General features: G+C 40.2%; 1 protein-coding gene across 1 annotated transcript; it reads left to right on the forward strand.

The window, feature by feature from the left end:
• Nucleotides 1–962: 962 nt before the first annotated feature.
• Nucleotides 963–24,575, forward strand: Prx4 (Peroxiredoxin 4). The gene is made up of 6 exons (XM_067108989.1): nucleotides 963–1,258; nucleotides 15,412–15,529; nucleotides 16,338–16,473; nucleotides 21,695–21,798; nucleotides 21,984–22,149; nucleotides 24,437–24,575. Exons 1-6 carry the CDS (start codon nucleotides 1,093–1,095, stop codon nucleotides 24,488–24,490), a joined length of 744 nt encoding a protein of 247 aa, XP_066965090.1. The 5' UTR covers nucleotides 963–1,092; the 3' UTR covers nucleotides 24,491–24,575.
• Nucleotides 24,576–26,077: the final 1,502 nt, after the last annotated feature.

Raw genomic sequence — 26,077 nt, forward strand, 5'->3', positions numbered from 1 at the left:
CTGACTGTGTATAGAGGCTGACAGGCCTTAAGAGAGTAAATCGTTTCTGTTACAGAAAAAGCTGGGAAACTTTCCCCGAGTTAAAAGAACGGCTGAAGCCAGTAGAGACAAATAAAAACCAAAGCATATTGCATATTTTGTAAATATGAAACTACAGCTAAACTGAGTGACATACGTAATCGTGCCCGCATTATTAAACATATGAGGGCTTCGGAATCTTTTTCAAGCACGCGACAGTTAAAGATAAGCTCCCCAAAACTGTCAATACCCAGGAATAAGCGACCAGCGAGGCCGAAGGAAAATTATCATGTTTTGTTGTGGCGCGCATTTAACAACTTCAACGTTAGGTAAATGTGGCAGTTTTATTTTGTTTCGTGCACTACGTAATCCAGTAATGACTCATAAAATATTTATAACTGTAAGGTTTGAAAATGTGAGTTTTTTATTCAAGAAGGATGTTTACATGAAATTCCATTAATTACATATTTTGGGTCCATAACATATTTCAAGCTCAGTTGCCCTCGTTGTGATGCTGAGAATCCCTACAAACCAAGTAACCAATCAGAGTTGGCCATGATCTAAGTGCCGAACGTTGAAGTGTTACCAACTGCACGTTTTCGGCTACTTTTGATCCAAAAGAACTGATATGATTTTTTTAGTAGTTCTGTATATTTCATAAATTTTGTTTTGAGTATATTTCATAAATTTTGTTTTGGGTAAATCTTTCTATAGCAGCATTTAATTTTATATCTGTCAACTATCTGGTGAATGAAAAACCGGGCATCATTACATGCATATATTGTAACAAAAGGGTCAAAATATTATGGAAGGACACTGGCATTTAATTTTGAGAGTCGATTGATCGCTTATTGTTATTATGAATAATTTTAGAAATACCATATTTTTCCCCATTCCCTTTTGACGTACATATTTTTTTCGGGTAAGACCGCAGAATCTGTTGGTGTCGAGCATCGACAGCCATCAGTTCCGTATCTGGTAATACTGTCGCCCCGTCAACCGACAACAAGTGATCAGAACAGGCGAAAGCCTCAAAATTACAGTCGAAATTATCCACACAGACAGGTTGTCAACATGATTCCTAGTAAAAATATCATGATTTTATTCTTGACGTACATTGTGGCGGGAGTCCAAGGGAACCTGGCAGGAGAACAGTGCCATACCTTCGCTGGCGGAGCAGTTTACCCAAACACCGAAGGACGGGCAACTGGACATAATTTACAATGGACAAAGGCGTTGAGTGAGTAATTTCTGGCCACTTTGAAGGTGGGATGACAACCACTTCATTCAAATGTATGGTAAATGTTTAAACCACAGGTCTATATGGCCAAGGTGAAATGACATCGGTTGCACTCTGATTTAGCAGGGGCTGTGCAGGGACCGGTGTCATGTCAAAATCAAGGCCGAAGTAAATAGACATGAAGAGAATTTTTTGTTGCGTTTTGTTTGCAAAATGTTTACGCATAATTTAAAGACCCAAAGCGTGTTTATATGATTTATTCATTTACCTAACCAACGTCAGGAGAAAATGTATCACTATAAAATGTAGGATAACCCTACCCTACCATAGGCTTTGGCCATTTGGCACATTTACCTTAGAATAGTGGTTTCTAAGTACCAGTATAACTCCGTGCCTTTTTTTACCTTGGAAATTGTGGTAGAACTAGCCTTCTAAACTTTTTCTACAGTTTTTTGGTAGCTATGAATTTACCTTTAATTTTGGTGCTCGAGTGTAATTAACCTGTAATTAACCCCTGAAGTCCATCCAACAAGGGGTTTCTACAGTCTGTTTTCATATCCCGTCTGCAAGTGCAATAACTTGTTAAATTTACCGGGCCAGTTAAAATTTTGGACATTCCACTTGGCTAACAACAAACAATGCATAATTAACCTAAAAGTGTAGAAAAAAACTAGTTGAAAAGGTAAAAACCCGGAGCTAATATATAGAATTACTGAAATTCCATCGGTCACACTATATAAAATTACATTTTCCCTGGGGTGTACTTTCAACGAATCTGACCTTTATTTCACAAGACATTGCACGGCTTATGCACATTTGAAATGATTGTTCTGTTTCGAACGGTTCATATCCCGTTACAGTTTCTTCAAGCGAAACTAATGTTACCCTTTTAACATCACTTACCTTAAATAGTCCCCCCAACCTGTGGAGTTCCATTGTAATGTCCCTGGAAACGAAACAAAAAGTAAGACAGAGAACACCCACTGCAGACGGGACGGAATTGGCCAGCGCATTTTTGTGGCTTATTCCAAAATCGCAGTTAATTGGATATTCTTGAAACAAAGCAACCAATCAGGTTTCAGCATTTGCACTTATAATTCATAACGAAAAACCAGTACCCACAATACATTTAAAAACAAAAACAAAAAGCGCATCCAGAAAAACTGAAAAGTGTATAACAAAAACAATAGTTGAAAAGTAACTCTTAAAAGACAGTAAGCGTATGAATCATGACAAAAATATATGATAGCAAGTAAAAAATATTAGATATCCGAATTTACGAAACTGTAATAATATTGGTTTTTCCTATACTATTAGGGCTGCTATTAAAGGAGAGGCATTTGTTTGTTGTTGGCCAAGTGGTATTTGACTCCTGTCTCTACCCAACAGTAAAGGGGACTGGGAATTTGGAGTTTTGGGTGGGGGAGAACACACACAAACGAAGTGGACATGATTATTTTATGGAATTGTACTCCAGACATTTAAAACGCTAGGGTGCCATTCGTTCCGGGGAGGGAGTGGCTGAGGGAAGGGTAGAAATGTGGGGGAAGGCAGGGAGAGAGCTCCTCATGCCCCCCCAAATGCGGGGAATGGTGAGAAGTGGCAGCGGGGGCAGGCAGGAGATTCTGCGCAGGCGCAGAACGTGCTGGCACATGGTGAGGCAAGCGATGAAACAACAGGGTGGTGGGGGGAACACATTAGGAAGGTAGGAAACTCTACCAAGCAACAAGGACAGGCTTAGAGAATAACAGGCTGGCAAAAAACAAAACATCCCCTTTACCAACAGCCCAAATTTTTATAGGGAAAACCAATTTCCAAGGCACCAATCAGCCTGCAGCAGTTCTGAACTTCTAAATTAAATGAGGAAATAAAAACCACTCGATATACAAGGAAACCATAAAGCACAAATAGACTTGCATTAGGGACTTCAAGCATGTTTCTGAGGAGTAGGGTGCATTTTGTTGCACCTGAGTATTTTTTTTCTGTAAATCCAGTCTGCAGTCACTACCGCACCGGGGACTAAAACACTGTTTTTTTTTAACAGGCCATGATCTTGATGCAGCTGAATTAACATCTCGTAATCGCCGTAATAATATACATTAAATTCCTGATAACTGACATAACAGTTCTCGCAAGTACTGGGCAAAGGATGGTGAGTTATAGGGTCAAATGAGCGTGAAGAGTAGAGTATGGCAAGGACTCAGCTGATGTACTGAAATGAAATGCACAATTATTGAGATTTTTAAAACGTAGGCCTACGACGGAGATAAGGCTAGTTGTAGGCTGAGAGAAGAGGGTTTGGGCAGTAAATGATGTCATCGAGAAAAGGAGGGAAAGGATTCTGTATAAGAATCTACAGCGGAAAGTAGGAAACTCTCTGAGCGATAATGCATGGAAGTCAGAAAGTTGTAACGCACACTAAACATTACAGCAACCAAAAGAAAAAGTTTTGTATAGGCTATCATAATAACCTAACCAACCTAAAACAGTAGGCCGCATTAATTAAATGAGGGTGTTTATAGAAACAGTAAAATATAGGTTATTATACTAACCAAACCCACCTTACCTTACCTAACCTAACCTAGCAGGCCGTGTTACCTGGCCGGGGAGGCCTTTTCCCCCCCTGGACTCCCCCCCTTTGCTTAAAACATAATTTTATATAAGTAACTTACCAAGTAATTACATAGCTATTGGGTCCTAACCTACGGCAGCTTAAAAATTCAAAATTCGCGCGGCGGCGCTTGTATCATTTGTGTGTAGGTGACAAGGTCCTGCCCACTATCTGGGACTCAAAGGAACGACTTAGCAGAGAGCTCAATTCATTCCCTGCTGGCTTCCGATCAACATCAGTAGTTTTTCGCTGCTGCTTCATCGCTTTTTGGCTAGTTATTTTCTCAATCTTTGTGAAGTATTCAGGATTTGTTGTTTTGTGGCTTTCTATCATTGATGAATTGTTGTTTCTTGTTAACTCTATGAATTACTTTAGTTAATGATGTCGGATTCCAGTTCATCCACTACAGGCAGTCCCCGGTTATCAGCGGGTTTTCCATTCCTGACAGCGTGACGATAACTGAAAATTGCCAAAAACTGAAAATCGGCAATAATAGTGCCGATAACCAGGCGATCGACACCACTGATAAGTGGGGATCAGCACCAATAACTAGACATCAGTGTCGAAAATCCGGTTACCATCGTCACTAGACAAGCGCCGTAAAACTGGATCACCGATAACTGAGGCTGCCTGTATTTGCTTCTGTTTTGAGGGTTGTAGAACTAGGTTAACCAAGTTTTTGTACAATTCTCATACGAAATGCACTAAATGTAGGGGGCAAGAATGTAGTAAAGATAATACTTGCATAGATTGTCAGGATTGGGAGGATAAGAAATGTTAAACCTTGAAATCTCATCTAGAAAGATTTTAAAGAGATAGGAAGAGGAAAGCAGCCCTTAGGGCTGAGAAAAGGTTCAATACAGATTCTAATCCTTTGGATAATGTAGGGGATGATAGAACTGCCACTCCTCCAATTCCTCCTGTTTCTCTCATTCTAAGTCAACCTACTTTACCATCTACTCCTGTTCCAGGTTCCCATGACTCTGCTCCTAGAGCCATTGCCAGCCTCAAGTCAAGGTTTGATCAGAAGTTTGGTTTATTATCTAATACCATTATGGAAATGGGATCAGCTATTAGATCTCTAATGGAGAAAAATGTGAACAATGAAAGTGCAATGACAAGTGAGTGTGTTGTGAATGTTGAGGGGGTGGCTGTCTGTCCCACCAGCACTCCTAGACGAAGGTCACTGTCCCGCTCCCCCGCACCGGGGAGAAGACATACCGGAGGTCCAAGGGAGGCTGGTGGGGTTTGCCCATGGGCAGTCGCCCCCCCTCTGTCAAGCCTGTCCTTCGTTCCCAGGCTTCAACTAAGTGCCATTGGAAAGGCATTCCAGTTCATCAGCTTTCATCAGATTCGGAAGCTTCCAGCCCATGCAAGAAGCTTCCATATCTCTTCTCTGTTTCTTTGTGCCCGCTCAAGAGACATGCGGATCTCTGCGATACCTCTCCTCTGGCTGTCAAGAGGTACAGGGAGGCTAGCCCACAACCTTCCTGCAGTTTTCAGGACTAGCCTGCTTTTCCAGCTCACCATCTTTATTCGGTGGGAGACAGTCCTGAGCTCTATAAGCGCTCTAAAAGCTGGACTTCTTCCGAGGGCCTGGCACCAGACTTTCACTGATGGGCGCCCGCCTTCTCGCGCTAGACTTCCGCTTTTGAGCACCCGGCGCCAACAGCTGAGTGCCCAACCTCTGCTTCTGGGCGCCAAGCACCTTCCTCTCTTAATCCGTCATCCTCATCGGTTCAAGAAGATTTGTTAGCCCTACTTATGGGTTTTTTTAAGAAAACCTCTTCAGTTTCTGAATCCAAGGATAAATCTTTGTCTCCTATCTCTTCAGAGGAAGAGCTTGTTCAGGAGACAGTCCCCTCTTCAGCTTACTTGTCTCATTTGCTTTTCCTCCTGGATAGTTTTCCAGATTTATTCGTTCCTGCTTCTCTTACTTCTCCAGATTCTACCTTCCTCATGAGAAAGTAGTCATCAGAGGGTACCAGGTTCCCAAGCTAGTTCTTTCCTCCTCCTCAAAGAAGGCTCTCAGAGAACTTCATGACCGGCTGGCCTCTAAGAGAGAGCGGGGCGAAGCAACATTCGCTTTTCCGCCCAGCAAATTGTTAAAGATGAGGTACTCGTTCTACGCCACTGGGGAAGCTCCTCCTTTGGGAGTTTCTGCCTCCTCCCAGGGGGACTTCTTCGGTCTGGTGGATTCGGCTCGTAGAACAGACTATTTTACGGCCAAGATAATGTTTTCTTCATCTGAAATGGATCACCTTATCAAGAACATTTTTAAGGTGTTCGAGATGTTTGGTTGTCTCGATTGGGCCATCAGTGCTCTAGCGAGGAAGATTGAGAACTGTCCTGATCTCGCTTTAGACTTTGCCTCCAGTTGGCTGGGAGTTCTTAGGTGCTCAGATAGGGCAATTAGAGATGCTCTTTGGAACTCGCCTCCCTTTTTTCTACGGGCATCCTTAAAAAGAGGGAGCTCTGGTGTTCTTTCATCTCGAAAGGAGTCTCACCGACACAGAAGTCAGCTCTACTCTTTGCTCCTTTAGATAAGTCTCACCTCTTTCCACAAGTCACTGTAAAGGAGATTCTTTCAGACTTGCAGATATCTACCACTGACTTGTTGGCACAGTCCACCAGACGTCCAAGGGAGCCTGTGCCTTCCACGTTGAGATCATTCTCCCCTCTACAGCCTCAGCCCTTTTGTGAAGGGAAGACAAAAACCCAGTCTAGACCCAGATCAAACTTGGGACCTCCTATGAAGTCCATAAAGAGGTCTTCCTTCAAGACCAACCCCAAGAAGTGAGAAATTAGTCCTCCACACCCAAGTAGGAGCCAGACTTCTACTTTATTGGAAGGAATGGGAGAGCAGAGGAGCGGATCCTTGGGTGGTCAAGGTTCTCAATGAGGGCTACACCATTCCTTTCATGAAGACTCCTCCCTTAGTTACATCTCCAATCGTCTTGACAGCATATTCAAAAGGTTACAGAAAGCTTTTGGCCCCCTCTCAGAAAGTTGAATCCCTTTTTATCAAGGGAGCAGTGGAAGGAGTGCTAGATCTCCACGCAGAAGGTTTTTACAATCGCCTTTTCATGGTGCTGAAGGCCTTCGGGGCGCTGGAGGCCTTTGGTACAACAGGGAGACTGGAGGGTCACCCTGGATATGCAGGATGCGTATTTTCACGTTCCTGTTCATCCGGATGAGCCCTTCTTTGGCTGAGTCGGTTGAGCTTCAGACTGTTGCTCGATGGGCCGGAGTTCAATTCCCGCGGCCGGCTGATGAAGAGTTAGAGGAATTTATTTCTGGTGATAGAAATTAATTTCTCGCTATACTGTGGTTCGGATTCCACAATAAGCTGTAGGTCCCATTGCTAAGTAACCAATTGGTTCTTAGCCACGTAAAATAAGTCTAATCCTTCGGGCCAGCCCTAGGAGAGCTGTTAATCAGCTCAGTGGTCTGGTTAAACTAAGGTACTGTATACTTTTTTTTGTTCATCCGGACTCACGGAAATTTCTACGCTTCGTTTTTCAGGGCAGAGTACTACAGTTCCGGGCCCTATGCTTCGGTTTGTCAACGGCCCTGCAAGTTTTCACATGAATCCTTGCTCCTCTAGGGAATTGGCTTCACCTTCTGGGAATCAGCATCAACTTATACCTGGACAATGGCTTCTCCGCTCATCGTTGGAGGAAAAGTGTTCAGAGGACTTGAGAAGAACTCTTCGCTTGACACAGGAGGTAGGCATTCTCATAATCAAAAAGAAATCCCTTATGACACTGACTCAGGAGATTCCCTGCTTGGGGATGAGACTGAACTCAGGGATGATACTGAACTCTCAGACTTTTCATGCTTTTCTGTTGTCCAAACGAGTTGACAACTGCCTTCAGACTGTCAGTCAGTTCCTTGCTCTTTCTTCCTGCTTGGCAGTACAGTGGATGAGTCTTCTAGGGACTCTCGCATCAGTAGAGCAGTTTGTAAAATTAGGCATACTGCACATGAGACCCCTTCAATTTTTCCTGAAAGCAAACTGGTGCAGAAAGACCCAACTAGACTTTCGTTTTCCCGATTACGTCGGAAATCAAAGAAGACTCCAGTGGTGGTCATGCAAAGAAAGACTTCAGGAAGGGAAGTCTCTTCTCCCAGTGCGCCCAGACCTTCAGTTTTATTCAGACGCTTCCGACCTAGGCTGGGGTGCTCTTCTGGACGGCCAGGAAGTCTCCGGAACATGGACGACAGTACAACAGAAGTCTCACATCAGTGTAAAGGAACTGAGAGCAGTTCACCTGGGCCTTCAGTCTTTCTTGGAACTAGTCTGCGGCAAGAAGATAGTACTGCATGCGGACAACACCACTGCACTTTCTTACATTGACAAACGGGGGCACTCATTCCTTCTCTCTGTATGAGATGGTGAGGGATCTCCTGTAGGAGGAGGAGAATCAAGTCACTCTTGTCACCTGATTCATTCAAGGAGAATGAACATTATTGTGGACGAATTAAGCCGCTTCAAACAGGTCCTTCCGACCGAATGAACCTTAGACCCGTTAGTCTGCAACAATCTGTGGAAACTATGGGGCAAGCCTACAGTAGATCTTTTCGCAATGACGAGAAATCACCATCTTCCACTCTTTTGCTCTGGTCTGGTCCCATGGATCCTCTTTTGGACTGGGGCATGGACGCCTTCCCTCCCTTTGGAATGATCAGGGAAATAATCAACAAGTTGTCTACGCACCAGGGCACCTCCATGACCCTAGTTGCTCCCTTTTGGCCGAACAAGGAATGGTTCCCAGATCTGATTCGACTCCTGGTAGATTACCCAAGACTCCTTTCACAAAAACAATCTGCTCAGACAACCCCACTTTCTCAGATTCCACCAAGGGTTGTCCTCTCTGGCCCTGACAGGCTTGAGACTGTCAGGTGCCTCATCAGAGTAAAATGCTTTTCAAGACAGGCTGCAGAGGCAATTGCGAGGTGCAGACAAGCGTCTTCTACAAATAGACAGTCTTCAGAATGTGGTGCAGCTGCCATAACATCTCTTCTGAGACATTTATAAGTCAGATAGCTGATTTTTTTATATTCCTGAAGTTTGTTAGGAAGTTATTGACCTCTACCATCAAAGGTTATAGGTTGATGCTCAGCTCAGTCTTGAAACACAGAGGAATGGATCTGTCTTCTAGTCATGATATCAGTGACTTGATCAAATCCTTCGATACATCTAAGAAAGAAAGTTCTTCCAGTGTCTCTTGGAACTTAGACGTTGTACTGAAATGGCTTTCAGGTCCTCAATTTGAACCTCTCTGTTCTGTTTCCTTCAGGAATCTCACCAAGAAGACACTTTTTTAGTGGCTCTTGCTACTGCCAAACGTATTAGCGAGTTACAGGCGATAAACAAGAGAGTAGGATTTGCGCAAGGGGACGCAGTCTGCTCTCTCTCTCTCTCTTTTTTTTGGTTTCTTTGCAAAGAACAAAGACCCTTCCAAACCCTGGCTTAGATCCTTCATCATCAAGAATCTTATGGATGTCTTAGGACCTGAGGAAGAAGAAAGACTTCTCTGTCCAGTGAGGTGTCTCAGGTACTAACTCCACAGGGCAGAAAAGATTAGAGGACCTTCAAGCAACCTCTGGTGCTTTGTAAGAAACCCAGTTCGTCCATTCTCCACAAATGCCATATCCTTTTTTCAGAGAGTTGATATCAGAATCCCACTCTCAGATCCAGGAAGAAACCTTTCCGTTAGTAAGGTTAAGGCTCATGAAATTGGGGCAGTCACAACTTCCCTGGCATTTAGACATAACTTGTCTCTCTCTACAATCTTGCAGTCGACATTCTGGAGATGCAAGTCCATCTTTGCCTCACATTACCTCAAGAACGTAGAGACCGTGTTTGAAAATTGTAACACTGTAGGATGGCATGATGCTGGGAGAGGAAGCATAGGGAACTATCTGTTCCTTTGCTATCCACTCGCCTTGAATTAAGGTTTTGAGTTGATTGGAAGCCTTGGGGGTACTTTGTACCTGGAGTACCCACCAGTTTTTTTTTTTTTTTTTTTAAAGGTTTGGGTTGTGGTTTTAATTCTGTGGTGTAGGTGATATTGTTGTCGTTTTGTATTCTGGTCTTCACCCAGGGCAAGGGCATCTTGTAAACTTTGTCAGCATACGGCGTACTTTCTCCGCTGCAAAGATCCCACTAATGTAGGGGCGGCCCTTGGCTACACTGCCACGGCCACTACAGGTTGAGAGAAGCACCATTAATTAAACAGAACAAAGTTAAAGAAGGAAAGACAAAGGTCTAACCTGTGAGGATTGCTCATGAATACCCCCCACAGCCCTTCCAATGATGAGAGAAACTTTTCAATTCCTCCTGAAAACCCCTGTTTCCTCACAGTTCCTATGGGTGCAGCCCCATTCTTCAAGGCCTATCCTGAATTGTAATGCTGTATTGTAATGTCACCTAGAGGGAATGTATTAATGTACAGGAGCAGTAATAATTGTGAATAAGGAACTCAAAATAAAGGTAAGGAGAAAGAAAAGCCGGTTATAAAAAAACAGAAAGAAATATAAGTAACTCGGAATATGAATCCATCCATTGTGTTACCCATTCCTAACCATCCGTTAGGACTGCAGCATGGAGAATTAGTAGGGTTTTCCTCAACATGGAGTTAACAGTGTTATGTGGTTGGCTGGATAAGTATTTGTATGCATCAGACCCCCCAGGCCCCCCTTTTCCTCAGTAAGAAGTCGCTCTGTGTACCAAAAGCTCCCCTATAAGAGTGTGCATGCGTGGCAGCATTCGAAATAGCAGTGGTAGTGGAAGGATTTGTCTTTGTAACGGCTACCTTGGTCGTCTTGTTCCCCCTGTGTTTATGTAAGGGATTTTCATCTCTGTAATGCCGTCTGCAGTAAGATCTCATTGCTTTCTCACCCCTCCCGTGGTCTACCCCGCCCATAACCCCACTTTCCCTAGGGGTCCCCTAAATTGTAGGGTAATAACAAAATGGGGGAGCAAATCACCCTGTCCTGGAGGTATACCCCACCCATAACCCCATATTCCGTAGTGGTCCCCTAAACTGTAGGATAATAACAAAGCGGAGGAGCAAATTACCCTGTCCCAGAGGTATACCCCACCCATAACCCCGCTTTCCTAACGGGTCCCCTACCTTGTTGGATGAAGTTCTGTGGTTAATGACAGTCGTGCAACAAAAATTGGAGGTAAATCCTTAATGAGCAAGCAAAATACTACAAAAAGTTAATTTACAAGGAAATCCCCAACACAGAGGTAATACTTAGTACTACCAGAATAATTACCATAATTTTGTTTACCAATTAATTAAAAGAGATTTTAACAGCAATTACTCTCGAGTTCATCAGAAATATATGTTGAAATAAATAACAGATCAAGTCTTCAGGTTTAAATCATTGTATGACAGTGACACATGAACATGGTTATCCCACAGTAGGCTGGCCTACCTAGTCTTAGTGAAAAATAATTGGAAGAGCTATGGAACAACTCTGCATGGGATATTACTTTGGGAATTGACTTTTTCTGTAGTATTTTGGTTGCTTATCAAGAATTTAATGTTATTTTTTTGTTGGTCACTGTAATTAACCTCAGAACTGATATGTTATTGTATGCTGGCCAGCCTGGAATGCTGTCGGCATACACAGTGTTGTAGGGGAACTGGGAAAAGTTTCCTTCACTGAGGGGTCCTGGGAGTTGGAGCCCCCAACTAAGTAACGCAGCCTACTAGGTTAGGGTACATAAGGTTAGTATGGTTCCTTTTATAATAATTTCCTTAGTCATTCCCTTCTTGAACATGTGGCTCCCTAATGACTTGCAAATGCGCAGAACCATTCCACACAACCAACATGTCAGTCTGGTTTTCTCCCAGTGTATATCCCCATCTAAAACCCCGAGTTCTCACATTGTCCCCAACGTTGTTGGGTAGAGTTGCATGTTAATAATAGTTGACCGACAATAAATAACACCACCTAGTTCACCAGCAACACTAAAAGTATAGGAAAAATCAATTTCCAAGGTAATAATTCGTGTGGAGCTGTTATGTAGAAATGCCAAATAATTTTCTAATGAAAGACCTCAAATAAATTTGCATTTATAAGATCTAAAAGCATACAGCTTTCAGGAGGTGAGCTGTTTTACAAATGAATGGCTTACACTAGTCTGATTGTTCTAAAATCATTTTGGTCTGGGCTATATCCTGATTTAGGTTATTTGATAAGTTTTCATACTTGCTGTCAGTGTATGATATGCACAAGGCAGCCATTAATAAATTGATTATATTTTGTGGTGAAAATTGGGTGCCTTATAACATCTGGGTTTATGAATGCTGTAAGGGCATTTACAAATTGGTGTTTTGAAGAAAAAAATATAGAGGTGAACTCATCATTTAAGGCATGAGTATTGCCCAAATGCCATGAATACAACACTGTGCATGTACCCATATAGCCTCTGAAGAGGCAATGGAGATCAGTGAGATGGTGTTCACTTGAAGTTGAGATTTCAAGTAAACCCAGAACTTTGCTGCAGCAGCTTGTAAATATGGTGCTTATTGATAACTTGCCCCTCAGTTATTTTTTAATTTGTCTGCCTACTTTGTTCCCTTAGATTTTGGAAGTAGTATATTTCCTCATTTGCAAATTCTTGGTTTCTGTTTTTTTTTTTTTTTCTGCTCATCTTAGTGAACCTCACTGTGCAAAATTTAGTTATCAGGTGACAGAAACACTGCAACTTTTTTAAATACCCCTGTAGGCATTGGCATGCACTAACAGATTCAAGAGGGCTACTGACAAGTTTACAGTGTAAGTGAATAAACCTATGCTTAACTTATTCTAGGCTACCCTAAACCCTAGGGTAAACTTGTCATTTTTATATAAGTGACTCAGCAAGCAGTTATGTAGCTAACAGCTTTCTACCACGGCAGACCAAAAATTCAAATTTTGCGGTAGCACTACCATCGCTAGTGTAGGTGACAGGCCCCCGCCTGCTATCAGGACTGACAGGTACAACTCGGCGGGAAAAATCAATTCGTTTTCTGCCAGCTCCCAGTCAACATCGGTGGTTTTTGGGAATTACGTTATTTCATTTGTTGGATTGTTTTCCTGTCTTTTGGTGATGTATTTAGATTTTGTGTGGCCTTTTTTGCAATTAGTGAATCATTAGGTTATTTTGTAATTTTTGACACACAATCGCTCTTCAGTCCCTTGGAATTTGGATGTAGTTTTAAAGTGGCTCGTGAGCTCCTCTTTTGAACCTCTTCGTTCTGCCTCCTTTAAGTCCCTCACGCAGAAGACTCTTTCTTGTAGCGCTGGCTACAGCAAGGTGAGTAAGCGAACTCCAAGCAATGGATAAGAAAATTGGTTTTGCACAAGGAGGCACAGTTTGCTCCTTTTCACTTGATTTCCTCGCTAAGAACGAGGACGTTCCTTGCCCCTGGCCCCGCTTGTTTATTATTAAGAGCTTGGAGAACATTCTTGGACCAGAAGAAGAGGAGAGACTTCTTGCCCTGTGAGGGCCTTGCGGCTTTACATCCGCAGGACTGAGAAGATCAGGGGTTCCTCTTAACAGTCTCTGGTGTTCAGTGAGAAACCCATCTTGCCCGCTCTCAACGAACACCCTCTTCTTTTTCTTGAGCCTTATCTCAGAAGCACATTCTCAGATTCAAGAGGATGTCTTCCCGGTCTTGAGGGTAAAGGCTTATGAGGTTCGAGCCGTCGCCACTTCTCTTGCGTTCCGTCATATGTTGCCTTCCATTCTCCAATCGACTTTTATGGAGATCAAAATCTGTGTTTGCTTCGCACTACCTGAAAGATGTGGAAGCAGTTTTTTATAATTGTAGTATGTTAGGGCCTTTATCTGTGGTTGGCATGGTGTTGGGAGAGGAAGCATAGGGGCGAACTGTCCCTCTACTGTCTCCTTGCCTTGGTTTTTAGGTGTTGAGTTGTTGAGAAGCCTGGAGGTACAAGCATACTCAGAGTACCCACCAGATTTTTAATGGTTGGGGTGTTGGTTGTCTAGTTTTTATTGTGGTGCAGGTGACTTTCATGTTTTTTATTCTGGTCATGCCCAGGGCAAGGCCACCTCCTTTTGTCTTTATCAGCCGTCGGTGTACCTCCACAGCTGTAAAGTACCCACTGAAGTAGGGACGACTTTGGCCAACACACCACGTCCTTTACAGGTTAAGATGAACGCCAACCAGAGGCAGTATTTACCTGTAGCAGCTCTCTTACCAGGTAAGGTACAAGCAGCATTGTCTCAGTGCTAGCAAACTTCTAGTTCAAAGTCATTATCTCTTAATGTTTTGGATTAGTTTTATGTCCATCTAACCCACCTCCTCTCAATGTGGAGTCAGCTATGTAATTGCTTGGTAAGTCACCTATATAAAAATGACATTGTATAATAAAATAAAGTTTTATATATACTTACCAAGCAATTACATAATCAGAGCCCTCCCTCCTTCCCCGCAGATGGACTTATTTTGGCTCAAACGAATTGATGTTTCCCGCTGAGTTGTACCTGTCAGTCCCGGTAGTGGATGGGACCCTGTCACCTACACTAGTGGTGGTAGCACCACCTCAAAATTTAAATTTTTGGTCTGTTATGGTAGAAAGCTGTTAGCTATGTAGTTGCTTGATATATAAAATTTATTATAAAAATGTCATATTCATAGCGACCCACTGCAAACAAAAAATGAGTCGATAAAACTTGCGGTATTCACAGAAACAATATCAAGTTTCTGTATAGAATGAGTTAAAACCATGTTTTACCTGAAATGAAGGACTGACTTACAAATGATGCATAGGAATTATATGCAGTGGTAGAAACATACAAAACTGCAAGGTGTAGAAATCTTAATATTGTGCATGTAATTTGAAGTCATAACAAGATCCTTGGGATTTTGGTATCTTGGGCAATTTGCATATTAGCTTTTCTTATACTGATTTAATGTGGGCTATAGCTTTTGCTCTCAGTATTCAAAGGAAGCTTTGGCTGCTTGTGTATTATCAAGTTTTCTATTAATGTAACCAGTGGTTTAGTATTTGCTCTGATTATTTTATAATCAAGACTAGATAAGGTTGAGACTTTTAACTAAAGTTCCATGTGTTTAATTAATCAGTTTCCTTAATGTTAGTCCATTTTTCAACCCCATTAATTCACAAAATAAACCATGATGGTTCTCTATCGAAGACAATTTTTCTTAGGTTTCAAGTTATATAGTATCATTTACTGTATCGTATTGTTTATGTAGTATCGTTTACTGTATCTTATGGTTTCTACCCATTACTGATAAGATGGCTACTTGTACCAGATCTGTTAAGGTCAGTTGCAGTTTTCGGAGATTCAGTGCATTTATCAGGAGCTTATATAATTAAACCCTGTATTTGCCATTTTCCCAGTCTCAGTTGATTTTTTGAAGATTGTCATATTTCCACAGTCTTTTTTCTTCCAGTTAGGGTATTTCAAATCATCTTTTGTCTTATTGTACTTAAGATGTTTGCTTTTTTAAGTATTAAAATTATCGAAGTTTAACTTCTATTACAGTTAGCAAACCAGCTCCATCATGGGAAGGCACGGCAGTTATTGACGGTCAGTTCAAAGAGCTGAAGTTGGAAGATTATCGTGGGAAATACTTGGTTTTCTTTTTCTACCCCTTAGATTTGTAAGTACACCACAGTTTTAATGTGTCAAAACACACCAGTAAAATAAAATGATCAGGAGATTATATTCCTTTTCATTTGACATCTCAGTGGCTTTTTGTTACTTCTACAGGTACATGTAGTATATTTTGTACTGCTTATATAACTTTATCCCAGAGTAGATATGAAGTGGAAAACTAGCAAATGTTTTATCTGTAATGAAATTGTAAATCTTAAACTTGTCTACCCTTGCAGCATTATTTCTTTGATTGTCATACTTGTCATGGTGTAAATTGTCAACTAATGAAATTGAGAAACATAAGAACCTGTCACATGCTTCAGAGGTTGCTTGTTCCATATCCAACAATATTTATTTGTGCCCTCCTATGGATTGAGTAAATTTTCAGGGAAGAATAATTTGGTTAACAGCAAACAATAAGGGAAGCTATCTTGGGATGAATCAGTTCCACCTTTTGAAGGGGCTACTAATAGATGTCTACTGCCTGCTTATTTAGGAAAGCATGTAAATAATAAACTGTTGTTCCCTCTTGATAAAGCTTTTAAGTTTCTACCATCGGGGTTCCTGTTAATGTTCAAGCACATATTTTTCATTTACAAAATATCACATTCCATTGCTTTCCAGTTCAGATGAAATGCATTACACGCAGATTCTGATGGTGGAATAATTTTGAATATAGTTTTGCATTATGTTTACTCCTTTTTACTCCTAACTTTGGCAGAAAATATATTGAATGGTTAGTCCACTGATTTAATGACTATTCATTGCAGTAATATGGGTTGCTTGTTATTACTTCATTTAATTATTTTCAGCACTTTTGTATGCCCAACTGAAATTCTTGCATTCAACGACCGTGTCAATGAATTCCGGGCTTTGAACACAGAAGTTGTGGCCTGTTCTATTGATTCTCACTTCACTCACTTGGCATGGACCAATACACCAAGAAAGGTATGTATATATTGATTTTTGTTTTAGATTATATAGTTACTGTTGTTGATGAATAGGATATGTAGTTACAGTACTTTGGTTGAGAAATAGTGCAAAATTTGAAACAATATAGTAGAGATTCAAGGAGCAAAGTTTTTTTTAGTGTAATAGTGGATAATAAAAAAGGTGTCAATTTGGCCATAGTCCTTACATACCGTACAGTTCGTTCGGGTTGCCCCAGGTCCCTCATTGTGAGGCACCTCTGATGTCTACCAAAGAATTGCTAATGCATCTTCCAGTCTTGGATGGTCTGGGATGCATCTTAAATATTTTTCAAGCTTATTCTTAAACACATCTACGCTCACTCCTGATATGTTTCTCAGATGGCTGGTAACGCATTGAATAGACGCTGCATTATCGATGCTGGTGTGTGGTGGATTAATGTCCTGTGTGCTTTCCTTAGTTTTCCTGGTATAGTTTTGGGCACTATTAATCTACCTCTGCTTGCTCTTTCTGATATTTTTAGCTCCATGATGTTTTCGGTAATTCCTTCTATCTGTTTCCATGCCTGAATTATCATGTAGCGTTCTCTTCTCCTTTCAAGACTATATAAATTTAAGAATTGTAGTCTTTCCCAGTAGTCAAGGTCCTTAACTTCTTTTATTCTAGCTGTAAAGGACCTTTGTACACTCTATTTGTGCAATATCCTTTTGGTAGTGTGGGTACCATATTATATTGCAATATTCAAGTGGACTACGTATGTACGTTTTATAAAGCATAATCATGCGTTCAGCTTTTCTTGTTTTGAAGTGCCGGAACAACATTCCCATTTTTGCTTTGCATTTTGCCAATAGTATTGCTATTTGATCATTGCATAACATATTTCTATTCAACATCACACCAAGGTCTTTAACTGCTTCCTTATTTGTGATTGTCTGATTATTAGGTCCTTTATATACATATAGCATTCCTTGTTGATCACCATAGTTTATTGATTCAAATTTATCAGAGTTAAATACCATCCTATTTACCTGTGCCCATTTATATATTTTGTTTAGGTCTCTTTGTAGCAAGTTCCTATCTTCATCACAAGTAATCTCTCTACTTATTCTTGTGTCATCGGCGAAACTTCTCACTACCGAGTCCTTAACATTACTGTCTATGTGTGCAATCATAATCACAAACAGCATTGCAGCTAACACCGTACCTTGTGGCACACCGGATATTACCTTAGCTTCATCCAATTTCTCGTTGTTAGCAATCACTATCTGTTTTCTGTTTTGCAAAAATTCTTTTATCCATCTTCCTACTTTATCCACAATGTTATGTTTTCTAATTTTTTTCGCTAATATATTATGGGCTACCTTGTCAAAAGCTTTTGCAAAGTCTAGGTAAACCACATCTGTATCTTTTTTGTTTATCATATTTTTATATATGCTTTCATGGTGGACTAACAGTTGGGTTTGTGTACTTCTTCCGGGTACAAAACCATGTTGTCCTATATTAAACAAACTATTTTTCATTAAATGTTTCATTAATTTTTTCATTACCCTTTCATAAACTTTCATAATATGAGATGTCAGACTAACAGGCCTATAATTACTTGCCTCTAGTCTTGATCCTCCTTTGAAAGATAGAGTAATATACGTTAATTTATGCTCATCATAAATTTTGCCTGTATCTATACTTTGTCTTAATAATATTGCGAGCGGCTTTGCGATTGAATGAACCACTTTCTTTAACAAAATGGCAAGTACACCATCTGGTCGTGCTGCTGATCCATTTTTAATCTCATTAATAGCCTGCACAATGTCGGCTTCAGTAATATCTATGTCCGATAAATATTCACTGTTTTCATCTCTTATTTCTATATCATTATCTTCATCAATTCTAGGTGTAAATTCACTCATATCTTTCTGCTAATATGTTACATATTTCCTTTTTTTCATTTGTTAATCGCCCTTCAATTCTTAGAGGGCCTATTTCTATTTATTTTATTAATCTTTTTTGCATATGGGTAAAAAATTTTGGGGTTTTGCTTGATATTTTGTTGGGTCCTTTCTTCTAGGTCTTGATTTTCTTTTGACTGTATAATCTTTTGTTCTGCATTTTCTATCTTACTTTTTAGCTCGATCACTTTCCATGCATTCTTTTCTTTTGCAAGACCTTTTTTCCACTTTCTGATTTTCTGGAACAAGATCCTTGTGTCTCTTGGTATGCGTGACTGATGTTTACTTTTCTTCTTCGGTATACTCGTATATTTTTCCACTATTTCCTCTAATATTTTATATATATCCGTATTTACTTGTATATTATCACTTACGAATATGTTTTCCCAGTCTTTGTTTAATTCTGTTTAATTCTTCATTTATTTTTTACCAATTTATATTTTTACTATAGAAATTGTATTTGCCATATCCTTCCCATTTTTTCTTCTCTTGCTTATCTCTGTTTTCATGTGCTTTGGAACTAACTGTTAATTCTATGACATTATGGTCCAAAATACTTGTATTATACACTATTATTTCTTTAACATAGTTCACCTCATTCACAAATACTAGGTCTAAAATATTATCCTTTCTTGTTGGCAGTGTGTGGGCTTTGGCCTTAAATACTGTTCATCCACCCATGTTTCCCGCATCTTTAGTATTAAACTCCCATTCTCATTTATACCCAAAGAACCCTCCTTTCTAACCACCCACCCTGTAATTTTTTGTTTTGTTTTGTTTTTCTATTAGTTGTGATGTACAGTACAGGCACAGGCTTCTATAATCAATTATAGTTTGGGTTTTAAATGTTACTTAAGGTGTTATTCTAGAATGGATTGGACTGCTGTAGTTTAGAATTTGCAGTTTTCATGAGATTACCGTAAAGTTGATACAGGCTAAAATTCATATGTATATCAATTATAGCACAGTACATTGTTCTGCTGCTAGAGAATTTAGTTAATGATGATAAATTGCACATGCCCAACCATTTAGTTTTATTGTACTGTATATTGCAGTTTTTTGTAGCTGAAACTTGATTAACAAAGTTTACACCATTAACATCTTAATGTTTCAGCAGCATATGTTCCATTTGTTAAGTTAGATGGTAAATGCTTTTGCACAATTGTCAGCATTTTTTTGTGGATTTTCATTTTATTCACTCAGTGGTCCCACTTTAAGAAGAGTGTTACCTCTAATGATAGAATGGTTATAAAATTTACTTTTTGGAATTTGCTTTTAATCTATTTTTATGTAAGCAATTTGTTTAAAGCAACACTGTCTTTTAGGTTAGGCGTTTAGGCCTGATGGAGACTTTTAAATAGTTAAGGAGAGTACTGGAACTAAACACTTAGGGAACAGTTAGGCCACCTTTGGAAGATTGTGTGTTACAGGAGTGTGGGTAATTTGGAGTAGGGCAATTCTAGTCATAAGCTTTCAGAACCTTGGTTCTCACACAAATTCAGACTGTCCTTTGCATTAGGATAAGCTTGCAAACCTGAGATAGAATGGCCATTTAAAACTTACTGACAAGGCAGTCAACTATCGACAGGTAGGGGAAGCTCGCCAACCTGTTGGGCTGCACTTCACTTTACTTTCAGCCGCTGTTAGATGCAGACTTCCTTTGGCTCCCTTTTCTCTGACTTTTTTTTTTAAGCCCTTTTCACTTTTCACTATTCCATGCTTTTTGCATTCTTTGACATTACTGTTGATATTGTGATTGTGATGTGGACGTGATATAAAAATGGATCAAATTAAGCCTTTCTCAACACTGGTACTTCTGCCTCCTCCCCTGTGACTTTGACTGCTAATGTAAGAAGAAGAAAGCTCCTCTGTCTCCCTGCGGGAAGTCTCGCAAGACTCCCAGCAGTTGGTCCTGTGTGTGGAGAGCACCAACAGGGGTCTTTCGCTAGTGGTACCGTTGAATCTGTTACCCCAAGCAAGGAGACAACCACTACCTCTTGAGTCCTTGGACCTAAGGGTACTGGTACCAGACTGGTTAGGAAGGCTGACCAATCCGGTTAGGGTTCATGGTCCGTCAGTCCATGACCTTCGGCTAGCATGGCCCAGCGATAGGTGAGGAAGTCTGCAATGAGAGCAGTCCAGCGGGCTGCAGTCTGGTAGATCACCTAGACATGGCAAGAGGAGGTCCCCCATTTAGATTTCCTTGTCTGTAGAGTTTCAGCCTCTTGGAAAGCATTGGTGTGCTTGAGGGACAACCCCTGCCCATGTTTGCTTGAGTGGGACCACTCTCCCTGACCCGTAAGGTCGACATCACTGCAAGTTGTCGACTGCCCACGTCCTTGCTTGCCTGAGAAGTTATCTGTCTTTTTCCAGGTTGCGTGGGGCTGCCATGGATTGTACACCTGTCTCTTCCACCTCTTCAGGTGTTACTAAGAGGGAGGGGTTGGAGAGTGAATGGACCATGACAGAGACTGTTTGAGCTCCTGGTCTGGTCTATCCATTAGGGTTTATGAGCCTGGTACAGTCATAGGACTGAACAACAGATTGTATGCTTGAGTGGTGGAACGATCCCCAGGGGGCTCTGAGGAGTTTTCCTCCCTTGCAGAAGGAGTAAATCAGAAGATATGGGATCATGAAGGGCCTGAGGGTCTTTTACCCAAGGACTTGGATACGCCTGAGTTGCAGAGGCAGTTTTGACAAGTCAGACTAATTAGGCAGCACAATGACCTGGAGGAAAGGACTGTGGCTGCACATATATTGTGTAGCATCTTTGCACATGTTGTCCCTTCAGACTCCAGCTGCATAGCTTGTCCTTTACACTGTAGTTAAAATTCTGCATAGCTGTATAGAGTAGTGATAAATAAGAAGTTTGGTGTAGTTTGCATAAAGTTACAAGATGTATGTGCTCCTGGAATCTTTTAACATCAACTTGCATCATGTGCATCTGTACTGTACTTACATTGAAATGTCATACAGTACATTAAAATGTCAGTGTAAAATTTAAGCATTCTAGTCAAGGTTGAGACAAAATTCTTTCCTTGCAGTCAGTTTATTTTATATGCTCACCCTGACATTTGCTCCCTCGGAAGGATTGGGTTTATCAAACTTAGAGCATTTTATATAGCTCAGGTTTTCAGCAGTGAAAGGTTAAATATGACAAATTAATAGAATTGTAATGCCAAATTGTTGAAAGTGGCATCTCGCTCTGAATGGGTCAGAAGATAACAAAGGCCCTTTTTTTTATTGGTAATAGGTATCTGTGCCAGAAGTAACTTTCATACATTTCATTTCAGGATGGTGGTCTCGGGAAACTGAACATTCCTTTACTCTCAGATATTACTCACAAGATAAGCATTGACTATGGTGTTTACCTCGAGGGTCAAGGTATTGCATTGAGGTATGGTGAAAATCATGATATGTTTATGAATTACAGTGCTAACTTTTCATTGATTAAAAGGATTTTTTATACATAACATAATCATTATTCTTATACAGCAGTTTGTCATGCATTCAGGATTCTGTAGGTAATCAGTTTCATGTATAATAAAAAGATAGGAATTATATAAATTTGTATGCCAACAGAGGGCTATTCATCATTGACGACAAAGGAGTGCTGCGTCAGATTACCATGAATGATCTACCTGTTGGGCGCTCAGTTGATGAAACACTTCGTTTGGTACAGGCATTCCAGTTTACCGATTCACATGGTGAAGTGTGTCCTGCTGGCTGGAAGCCTGGTGATGACACAGTAAGTATATATATTTACCATTTACAGGCGGTCCCCGGTTTACGACGGGGTTCCGTTCTTTTTGCGTCAGTAACCGAAAATCGTCGTAAGCCGGAAAATCGTCGAAAATCGTCAAAAATCATAAGAAAACCTTACTTTTAATGCTCTGGGTGCATTGAAAATGATGTAAACTGCATTATTATTGAGTTTTACATCAAAAAACCTTCAAATTATGATTATTCTGCCGTTTTGGGGCCATATTTCTTTCGGATCGGATCGTGCGGGCTTCGTCGTAACCCCGGAACATGCGTCGTAAGCCAGGAAATAATTTCTGATGAATATATTTGAAAAGCGTCGTAACCTCGAACGTCGAAGCCGGAACCGTCGTAAACCGGGACTGCCTGTACTATATAATTGTTTTAGTTGTGAAATGTGTTAGAAGTGAGGCTTCAACATCAAATTATGAGTCATGGTGGCTCAGTTGGTTTCAACAAGACTTCACAGTGTGGTGCTCCTGAGTTCAAGCTCCGCTCATAGCCTGATAGATTTCACTGTTATATATGACTAGTCTCAGTGAGTTAGGGGAACCCATAGGTCTACCCACTGAGTCATGAGCAGCAGCTACTTAGTTCTTCCAGGTCCCAGCTCGGTTGGGTTTAGAAGGGGCCTAGGGTACTGATCAGATGTATATATGATTGTTGACAACGTGCACTAGTCTTATGGCTTGTAAACTGGGTGATTCTTGTATCACCTCCAATTACAGTACTTAGTAAATGGAAATGAAAAATTCCACTTTTACAGTTGGTTACTTAAAGGAGTCATACTGCCTTTACCTCACAGGATCCATTAGAAGGAAAGCATTTACCAGTCGTGTTCTCTTTGAATGTAGATATCTTTATGAGAATTTTAAGCATTATTAGAATTTGTGTTCTCACTTGCTCTTACACTAGTACTCTCTTAAATGAGCAGCTAGTAGTTTGTTTACATGGTTGAAAAGTATGGCAGATTTACCAATGTGATTTTGGTAGGTTAACATGTGGAGCAGGATAGAGGGAAGCACTGCCCACCTGCAGGGCACTACCCCGCCCTCGGGGCTGTGTCAGTGGAGCAGGATCATCCTGCGTTCCAGGGTGGAGCCAGCAGAGCAGCACCAATGCCTTTTTTCTGCATGGTGGCACTCCGCCTCACTTGCAAAGGTGCTCCCTACCTGTGGGTTCTACCTCCAGTCTAATTAGTGAGTCAACTTTTATGAAAGGTGTTGTGTTGTAGCCTTCCAGGAACAGTGCTGAATTTTAAAAGTAATTTGCATTTTTCCTATACAAACAAACTTTAGCCTTACATATTGGAGGTGTAGTGTTGGTTGGGTGAGAATGGGCATCCTCTCTCCTCCATCCCCACCTGGGTGGCACCCTTGTTTAGTTTGTTTACGGCTGTTCCAGTGTATGTAAGAAAAGATACTCCATATATGGAGTATCTTTTCTTACATCAGGCTGTGGTTTGTATACCTAAGAAAAATACAAAGTATTTATAATATAAAAAAACTACAATAATCAAAGCTGTACCTGCCAAAAGTCATGGTACTTCAACAAATAGAGACAACTGAATGTGTGGAATGCAGTGCACTAACTCATGAATACAGTACACTTAAGTTGCAACAAACAATGCATGAATATGACATTAAAGTAGAACAAAATAAAAATACAGTAGAGATTTTAAATTTCATGTAATAGTTATTACTAGGAAGAATATACATTTTAATCTTCAAAACCTGAAAATATTTTGAACATTCTTCCAAGTAGAAAAAAAAGTTGTGAATCTCTAAAAAATAACTATCATAAAAAGCAACATAAAGATTTCCACTGTGATTATGATATTCTTGTTAAATAGTAAGATTTACCAGTACAGTACACCCTTTTAAGATAGCACAATTTTACTTTTGTCAGCTAATAATGTTCCCATAAAGTCAGGTTGTTTGAATCTGTGACTATATTTTATGGTATATATCATATGTTTATCTACTATTTTAGCCTAAGAAAAATTTATACACTTCATTCAGAGGTCATATACAGGAGTTCTGAGTGCTTTAGAAAAAATAACCTTCCTTTTTGATTAGGATAGACTAATGAAAAACTTCACTCCCAGCCTTTAGGATGCATTGCAATTTTTGAGATTTATTTTAGGAAAAACAGTGTCCTTGGTGCTGGAAATGTGGTATTTGAATTACTTAAGATAAAATTCCTGTCACAGGATTTTTTTTTTTTTTTTTTTATTGTCATGTTTTATTCATTGTATGATTTTTTTTTTTCAGATCATTCCTAACCCACAGGAGAAACTCAAGTACTTTAGCAAAGCCAACCAGTAAAATATACAGATGTCAGTAAAGAAATTTAATCATCCATGAGAACACTGTTATAGAAGTTGTACTCCCAAGTATAGTGTGTGTGTATGTGTGTGTTTACTGTTGTATTTTCCATAAAAATAGGGTGACTAAAGAACATGAAGAAACATCTGGTTTTGACAAAGTTAAACTAGGGAAACTAGATTGTAGATTCTGCTTGCTACTTAGTAAAATGAATTTGATTAGAAAATGAGTTGTTTGGTAAAGGATAGATTCAAATTAATGCAGTTGTTTTGTGAACAGGAGTTTGAGAATATGAACAGAATTATTAGCAGAAGTGTTGTCTGTAATGGAGAGCGTATTCTGCAATGTTGGGCTGTGTTTGAGAATATGAACAGAATTATTAGCAGAAGTGTTGTCTGTAATGGAGAGCGTATTCTGCAATGTTGGGCTGTGTTTAGTACAATGCAGGATGACTATTGTGATGGTATAATGGGCAGCCATAAAAACTCTGAGCTAGATAAGCACAGGTGTAGCTTGTAAGTTAGTAATCATATGATAAAATTTGTGTACAGAATACAGTACAGTATTTGTAGGTATGGTAGATGTGTGCTTAAGTTTCTCATTTGCATTGCAACAGTAAGGAATGGGCCCAGTGTTTTCAGGAATCATTTTTCATAAGTTTTAATAGTGCCCCATATAGAATGTAAATTTAAACATTCCAGGGAGAAGGAATTTATTTTTGTATATTTAGATAAAGATTGTATAGTGACCTAACATGTTTACCAAAAGAACTTCTTGTTAAGTCTTCAGTTTACATTGTGTTAGATGAAAGAACTTGATTAGCATTAATAAGCATTTGTAGATGATTTTTGGGATGCAAAGCACTGAATTACACTGAATTATCATGAAGTTAGTTATAATAATAATTTATAAATCTTAAATTTGAGTGCATAGCTCCATGAAAATTTAATCTCGAGTATTACAAGTGTTCAACCATGATCACATGTTGATTCAAAGCATATTCATTGTCAGTAACTTGACCAGTGGTTGTAAGATTGTATTTTTCACAAAATGAAAGTTGTTAAAGGATTTTGTATTGGTTTGTTTTATTTACTATTATTTAAGTCAGAAGCTGAATGGATTTCTAAGCCCTTGTATCCCAACCCCTTGAAGAGGTGGAGGGGGGGGATGGTTAAGGACCTACTGCAGGGATTGAATGTACTTTTATACTTTCCATCTCTGCAATGGGTTGAACCAGACTAGGAATCCTTCATCCTTTTACTCCACCCTCTGTTAAGCTTTCCTCTTCTCTCTTCCTCTATTATTGATGACATTTGCATGGCACTGAAATATGGAAGACTTCGTATAACTGAGATGGAGGTGGGCAGCATGTCTCTCCACCCGTAAGACGGGAGTACCTGAGGTGATCGAGTGGGGTGAAGATTCTGTGTCAAACCTTCCCCCAGTGCTTGGTCTAATCTTGACGGACTGACACCCCTTAAGGAACCGAGGGTATGGTGTATATTCAGGCAAGGGTCCCAGAGCAGTTACTAAGGTGATATTGCTCCTCCCCCTGTTGGACATCCTCGGTGAAAGGGATGCATTTTC

Source organism: Macrobrachium rosenbergii, chromosome 9, assembly GCF_040412425.1.
Source record: "Macrobrachium rosenbergii isolate ZJJX-2024 chromosome 9, ASM4041242v1, whole genome shotgun sequence".
NCBI lineage: Eukaryota > Metazoa > Arthropoda > Malacostraca > Decapoda > Palaemonidae > Macrobrachium > Macrobrachium rosenbergii.

Bases quoted from the DNA above. Each gene is read 5' to 3' on its own strand.
- Prx4 (XM_067108989.1), top strand. From the start codon at position 1,093: ATGATTCCTAGTAAAAATATCATGATTTTATTCTTGACGTACATTGTG. The intron at 21,799-21,983 runs GTATGGTGAAAA...GTATGCCAACAG, and splicing joins GGTCAAGGTATTGCATTGAG to AGGGCTATTCATCATTGACG. The intron at 22,150-24,436 runs GTAAGTATATAT...TTTTTTTTTCAG, and splicing joins GGAAGCCTGGTGATGACACA to ATCATTCCTAACCCACAGGA.